The following is an 8,078-nucleotide window of genomic DNA, read 5'->3' as shown; positions in this document are numbered from 1 at the left end:
CACATTTAAGAAAAAAAAACATAGACATTGATAAATTAGGCCCAGTGTTTTAAACTGCTACAACTCAAAGTTGGGACTGTATGTGAAATATTAATGAAGACAGAAAGCAGTAAATTCTTGTATTAAATTAAAATTACGCTGACTTTTGAACTTTACGCTGGTAACAGTCTGGATGGTCCTTTACTTCTTTGGTTTAGAAGACATGATGTGAATGGAACGACAAACAGTGTTTATTGACAACAGTTTGTCAAAGTATTCCTGAGCCTGTGTGGTGATATCCATGCCATTAGCAAGGCCCTCATGAACTGAATTCAGAGCGTTAGATGATGGTAAATGCTAATTTCAGCAGCACTTTAGCCCAGAAGGTCTCCAGTTTGACATGTCTGGCCTAAATCATGATTTGCTTGTTTTCTTTTCCAAAGGTACATAATACAACTTCTAGAGAAAAGTCAAAATCTTGAGAAAAGAATTATTTTGACATACCTAAAATTTGAACCAGAATCAGAGAAAAAAAAAAATCTCACCTGCAGAAAGAGGCTTGCATACACTGTTAGAAATAAAGGTTCTGTGCAGGTACATTTTTCGTTCATCGAAGTACAAACAATGTAAATGTTCCCTCAAAGGTACAACAGTGGTTTTAAGGTCTGATTGTGAAACTTAAATAAGTTTTCCCAGGTGAAAAGCACATATTTGTACCTTTTCATAACCTAATGTTTAAAAACAGAACAATAAAATAAAAAGCCTGGAGATGAGACGGGGTGTTTGGAGTCAATACAACTTGGATAATATAATTTCAATGGGTTATGGTACAATTATGTTCCCTGACTAAAGGTACTTAGATGTACCTTTGAGGGCACCACACCAGTGACAGGACGGGTACTGCCCCAGTGACCGTTTACTACCTTTTTTTCTGAGAGTGCACCAAAAGAACTTGAGCCAAATACTTGGTTATACTGCACTGCTCATATGTTAGTGACAAAGTTGAGCCTGTGTTTTTTTGTATGGTTTGTATAATTCATAAATCTGTGTCTAAATATGATGTTTCAAAAAAATACACCAACACCAAAACAACAAAAATGTGCACTGTAATCTGTTTACATATGTGACCACTTATAGAGCTGATTTGCAGGGCGTTGCCGCAGGGAGTGAGCCATTATGAGAGAGGTTCCTGTTGGTGAGTCGAATACTCCGACTAAGACCATTGGTGCCAGACAAAGTTTCTGTGGTACGGTCTACAGTGTGCAACAAGACAAGATGCAGCTGAAACGATTTGCTGTGTTTCTGTTTGCCATGCAGTGGGCGGATGTCACATTAGCGGGTGAGTTTTCAAGTGTTTCAGCTAAGTTCAGTAGTGGTCACTGTGGTCTAATCTCAGTTACTGTTGCTTTGTGTGGAATATAGAGTGGCTTTCGGAGGGACAATGCAAGATGCTGCCCACTGTGGCAGATGTATTTGTGGGATCATAAAATCAGCCCCATTAAGTTATTCTTTGTCTATCTTAGCGTTAACTGTGTTTTAAGATTTTTTTCTGACCACTTGTACATTAGTGGACATAAAAAAGATTTCTTATCCTGAGCTGCCTCATACTTTCTGACGGCAGCCAACAAGGCCTAATGTCCACGCTCTCAGGTTGAGAGAACAGCTGGAAGAGAAGGCGGCTGAGGCGGAGGCATGGCAATCGAGGAGGGCTTTGTGCTAGGCTAAGATCTTGTGCAAACCAGATCCATCTGCTAAACCTCCTGCCAGTAAATGTGCATCCACTTGAAAACAAGATTAAATAACTAAGAGCCATGATAATGTCTCAGGGGAAAATGGGGACTGGTGTGTTCTGAGGTCTATACTGCCACATCTGGTATTAATAACTTTGTGTTGTCAACACAATGACTTTTCATCTGTGGAATTGTTGTTGGCCAGACCATGGACCCAGACACTGTATTTATCCTTTTAGGGGGTTAATAACTTTCACTTTCCACAAATGTTTCAAAAATCCAAAAAATTAAATGGTTAAGATGTAAACAAAGTCATTCAGAGTGGTTTGGTGTGAAATGCTCCATTTTAGAGAAACTTGCCGAATTGTTCACAGTGGTGGTGATAGGAACCAAACGTCCACCGCTAGATGCTCCCTCACAGAAAGTTATTACATGAAATGGTTGTGAAAACACTGCATGATGTCTGAGACATTGTTTTATTCTAGTTTTGTGATAAAGTTTTGCCTTAAAATGTATTTGAATCCATTCTTGGTGGAGGGGTACATGCAGGGCGTTGTAAGGCAAAATAGCCCCCAAAGAAAACTTATTTTTCAGATTTTACTATCATCAATTTTACATGAAAAAACTCAAAAGAGGTGTAAGTTCACTTGTGGTTTTGGATAGTAAATAAAATAGCTATATTTGTGTTGTGTACATCTGTGACACCTGGTTCCCATCACCACCACTGTAAAGAAATCTGAGTCTTTAAGTTTCTCTACAACGAACCATTTTACACCGAACCACTCTGAATGAATCTGTTTACGTCTCAAGGACTGAATTATTCAGAATTTTTTTTAAAAATTGGTGGCATTCCACTTTAAGAACTGTTTTACCCAAATACAGCATTTTGATTTTCCAGATAATCAGCAAATTATCTTGTTTCAACTGTACAGCAAAGTTTAAGACTGCATGTTGGCCACTCTGACCACTTATCCATGTTTCTAACAGCATCATCTTATAGCTACTTGAGCGAACTACTCCAGTGAGCAAAACAATCAGAACTTTGAGGAGAGATGTGTTTCAAGGCTGGACTGAATACACTGACTAGAAGGTGTTTAAAGGTTCTGTTGTGCAAAAGCATGGGTACTTGAGCACTTGGTTAACCTTTTGAGGTGCCAATTTTAGTGAAACCTATTCTGGTACTACTAATACCAACAAAAAAGACAGAAATGGGCTAAATAAGAGCATCAAAAAAAGTTAAGAAACTATTTGGCAAACCCCGTCCTGAAAGGCCAGTGTCCAGCACAGTTTACTTTTTGTTTTTATGCCTCTGAACTGTGGAACCCGCCTCTCACTTGTGCACTTTTAAGAAAACATTTGAAAGCATTTTTCTTTCTTTTAGCTTTTAATTAAAGGTTTCCCTTTGTTGTGTTTATCTGTGTTATTGTCTCACTTTAGTTGCATTGCTATTACATTTCATTTAATCTACTTTATTTTTTTTTATATACTGTTACTGAGCTTTATCATCCATCTGTAAAGCACTTTGAGCTGCTACCTGTATTAAAAGTAGTGATGCATCGATACTGTTTTTTTGCAGTCTAAGTACAAGTGCTTTTTCAGTACTTGCCAATACTGATACCATACTGAGTTACCTGTAGTAGTAGTAGTAAATGAATGCAATGTATCGTAATTGTTAAATCATTAAAATATAGCTGATTTTAAATTAAGTCCATTAGTTGGCTACGCTATATTAGTTACCTTGGATCAAGAAATGCTGCAGTGGAGAAGAGCAGATTTTGTTCCACATCAGAAAAGCTCTTCTGTACAGCTGTGAGTAAAGTATGTTTCATAGTTTTGATCCCCGTGTCTCTTTCAACAACAGTCTCTGTAGCACAGCGAAATCAGGAATCAAATCCACGGCTAACGCATCCAAGGAGCTTACATTTTGAGTTCGACATCTTGTTCGGAGTCTTTTGTTTGGCTGGTTGAGCTGTAGTTGAATGTCCTTTAAAGTCAGACATACACTGTGTCATTTTAGAAATCTTGTACTTTGGTTACTCACACTTTGCTTTGATTAGGCCATCATATACGAAGAACGCCTACGATTTATATACTAATTACAGAGGTAGCAGTAGTGAAGCATCTGAATACATTGAGGTAAATATCTTGTAGATGTACTATTGATACATTACTTACATTAAATAGATTTATGGTTGATGTGGTGCATTAAGTAGACCTTACATCGCTGCTGTCGGAACAAAACCTTGTATCTCCATCTTTGTCGTTTTTCAGTTTTTGACACAATGTGAAAATGCCTGTTGACCGTTACATTGTGTGTAAATTTCATGATGAATGAACCAAAAGAAACGGCCTAAAATGACTTGTAAAAAAGTCTGGTTCCATTGACTTACATTAATAGTAAAGTATGTTTTTTCCTTCTCCTATAAAGTTGAAGGTACTTCCATTACACAAAACCTAACCTTACCCAACCTCGCCCTAAAACTAACCCTCACACTGGTGTCAATCCTAACCATAACTTTAACCTCAACCCAAAACCAGTCCACTAACAGAATGGTGGTATGTTTATTACAGCTTGTAGAGGACATTGAGATGCTCTGTATTGTTACTGAGAGTCTGTTGAGTGTTTATTTCATCTAAAAAGGACCACTCAAAATAAAATGTCACCATTATTATTAGTTAATTACAAAAAAATTGGAATTTATATCAGTGCCCACTTCATGTTTCATGCACAGTAGGGGAATTGTACTTTTTCATATTTGCACTACTGTAGATTCATTTACACTATATATTTCATTCTTTGTCAGTGATACTAAGAATAGAACCACAAACTAAGAAACTTTTTTCGCTGTCTGTTTGTTGCATTAATCCGTATAAGACACATATAATACAATGCCAGTGATTAACCTTATTATGAGTAAAAAAGGTTATACTTTACTCAAAAATAATGTTAGATACAGTACAGAAAGTAAACAAGTTCTTGATTTTGTCTCCATAGGGATTGGACCTCCAACAGAATGCTGCTGGAAGACATCCAATACTCGAATTAGTGTCATCCACATTGTGTCATACGTACATCAAGATCTTTCATTGTGTCCCATCAAAGCTGTAAGGCAAGTTAGACTCATTACAATCCTCTTTGTTAAATAGATCGATGTCCTCTCGATGAATATTTGAAGAGGAATTAGGTTGCATACCTATATGTATACATATATGTATGATCATAGGCAAAAGTTTGAACATCCCTGGTCAAATAACATGTTGGTCTTAATTTAGTGAAAAAAATTAACAAGTTCTCTACAGAGAACACACTTCTGCACATTTTAATGCACAGCTTCTGTTTATTTACTGAATTTAATTATTATTATTTAATTATTGAGGAAAAAATAAAAGAAAAATATTAAGTCCCTGGGGTTGTAAAAGCACCATAACTTTTGCACAGCCATATTTATTTCCCCAATATGGTAAATGTCAGAAGTGTGTTCTCTGCAGAGGACGTGTTGACTTATTTTCATTTAGAAAATCAACAAAAATATGTCAGTTGGCTGGGGTGCCCATGCTTTTGCATACAACTGGAATCACTAATGACTGAAAATATCATTTCACAGGTTTACCACCAAAAATGGAAAAACCATATGCTCTGACCCAGAGAGCAGCTGGGCTAATTTGGCCATAAAGATGATGGATACAAGGAAAAGCACCCAAGCTTCTCCAGAAGATCCAAGCTTCATCATAGAAGACAATCCAAGAGAGGAGCTCACCACCACACCAACATATACCGATAAGGATCCACCAGCTCAGAAGCAGACAGCAGTGCTGCCTTTAACGCTCACTCCATCTCTCGCATCAACACATACACAGAATCCAAGTGAGTCCACTATCACAACAACAGTGACGAAGGAGGCTCCTGGAATTACCATACTGCCATGGACACTGAGACGTTTAAAAAAGAAGAGCAAAAGTGGAGTTAGAAAAGCACAGAGGAGAAGAGATTAACATTTACGGAATGTTGATGACCAATCAACATTTGTATGCAGCTTTTGTCTTTAGATACATGCATAAGTGAAAACTTAGTATAAAGTATAAAAAGTATAAACTTCTTTCTCTTTTTTGTCTGCCTTGAGCTCAGTACCACAACAGAAGAGCTGATGGAGCTACTGCGACAGGCTGCCGCTAGCACACTGCCATTTTGAAAAGATTCTACTTTGACCTTATTTGTTTATATTTTATATTGTCTTGGTCATTAATGTAATCATTATGGTGATGACTGCAGTCACATTGACATCAAACGTAATTTTCATTTGAAATTTTTCATGTAATTGGACTCTCTAGGATGTTCCAAAATGAAAAATAGATAATTTAACAGCTGTTTGTTCATTTTAATATGGCTGTATTTTCATACAATATCAGTTACTCTTCAGTTTATTAATACAAATAATAATATCTATTTAGGTTCAATAGTGTTAAATATGTAGTATAGCTTTTTCTGCTCATCATTCGTAAAAGCGTAAAATATTATTTTAATGAGCATGGACCATTCTACTAAATTAGTTCAAGTGGTTAAGAATTAAGTTTTCAGACCTTAGATTTTTTATAAAAAAAATTATTATGATCTGTTTAAACTCAAGGCCTTAATAGAGACAGTAATAAGCTAAACATATACAAAATCATCATTTACAGGATATTTTCTTTTTTTTTAAGACATTTTTATCTATTTCAAATGGAAGTTGAATGATTTACATTCATCATAAGTTATATTTTCAAATACAAAAAAATGCGGTCCCAATATTTTCATGTCACTACTGAAACGCTAAGAGTTTTAGTGTGTGGGTGGAGCCTCATTTAAGCCACACCCCTGTATTTTAGAGCAGGAAGTGAGGCTGCATCCCTGTCCCTCATGTCCACATGGTGAGCAGTTAGATCCCATTGTTTTGAAGTAAATCTATCCCAAAGTCTGAAATCAGTGTGGACCATTAAGACTTTACATTACTTTATGTGTTGTGTTCAAAGGTGTACTGGCTGTATTTTTAAATTCTGCTCAAATGTTGAAGTTGTCAGTTTTTAATTGTTAATAATTATTCTGACTTTGTACCAATTCATTAGAATGATCCAAGTATGATCTTTCTATATGTACCAAAAGTGACACAATGAAAGAAATAACAGAATAAATGAACTGAGATGCTTCCAGACAGCGATGCTGCATAATACAATTAAAGGGGAATTCCACTGATTTTCACAAAATCCTGGTATAATTTAATCACTTAGATGTAATCAAAGTCATTCAGAGTGGTTTGATGTGAAATGGTTTATTGTAGAGAAACTTACTGACTCAGATTTCTTTACAGTGGTGGTGATGGGAACCAGGGGTTCTGATGTCTACGACACAAATATAGCCATTTTATTTACTATCCAAAACCACAAGTGAAACTACACATCTGTTGAGTTTTTATGTAATGTTGATGATGTTAAAAGAGTGGAAAATCTGACAAAAAAAAAATCTTTGTGGACTATTTTGCCTTAGAACACACTGCACATACCCCTCCACCATGAATGGATTTTAAAAATTCTGTGAGGCAGCTTTCAGAGGTGGACGTCTGGTTCCTATCACCACCACTGTGAATAGTTCTGACACGGTGTCTCTAGAACAGAGCATTTCTTGCTCTGTGGCATGTATAAAAATGCTGAGCAGACCCAGTTGACCAGTTTTGGATCAAGATGACAAGAAGAAAAGTTCTAAGTGACTGATCATTATTGAGGCATGGGGCTTCAATCAGAAAGACTGCTCATCTGGCTAGTTTAACAGTGACTAAATTGAGACCTACATTTAGATCTATGAGTGACCCAGCAGTAAATATGGTTGGAAACTGTGTAATAAGAGCAACTGTTTCTCAGATGACAATGTAAAAACCTCCAGCACTGGTCTGCACAGATGTGGAAAAGAGTAATGTGGTCAGATGAGTCATCCTTCACCTGATTCTGCATGAGTGGGTGAGGGTATGTGCGGCGTACACCAAGAGAACAACGGTACAGACTAAACGTTTGACCCCTACAGTGAGGGGCTTTGGAGGCTTTGCTGTCGGCACGGTTTAGATCCACATGTCCTCTTAGAAGGAAAAGTCACTACAAGTCCAGATTGATCATCTTTATAAATATTATGAATGAAACATTTCGATCCTGATGGTCAGTGGTCTCTTTGAGGATGACAGTGCATCCATCCACAGGACAGAAGGGGTCACTGAATGGTTGGATGAGTATGAAAATGATGTAAATCATATATTATGGCCTTCAGAGTCACCAGATGGGAGCAGCAATGGAACATACCTAATCTATCATCACCCAAAACACCAGGGAACATCTTCTGGAAGAATTTCA

General features: G+C 36.9%; 1 protein-coding gene across 1 annotated transcript; it reads left to right on the top strand.

Annotated features, from left to right (window-relative positions):
• Positions 1-1,206: 1,206 nt before the first annotated feature.
• Positions 1,207-5,990, top strand: LOC118803113 (C-C motif chemokine 2-like). Its single transcript, XM_036563619.1, has 3 exons — positions 1,207-1,318; positions 4,705-4,819; positions 5,315-5,990. Exons 1-3 carry the CDS (start codon positions 1,255-1,257, stop codon positions 5,700-5,702), a joined length of 567 nt encoding a protein of 188 aa, XP_036419512.1. The 5' UTR covers positions 1,207-1,254; the 3' UTR covers positions 5,703-5,990.
• The last annotated feature ends 2,088 nt before the right edge of the window (positions 5,991-8,078 follow it).

Source organism: Colossoma macropomum, unplaced genomic scaffold (assembly GCF_904425465.1).
Source record: "Colossoma macropomum unplaced genomic scaffold, Colossoma_macropomum, whole genome shotgun sequence".
In the NCBI taxonomy this organism is placed as follows: Eukaryota; Metazoa; Chordata; class Actinopteri; order Characiformes; family Serrasalmidae; genus Colossoma; species Colossoma macropomum.
This window is presented reverse-complemented; position numbering and strand designations above follow the sequence as displayed.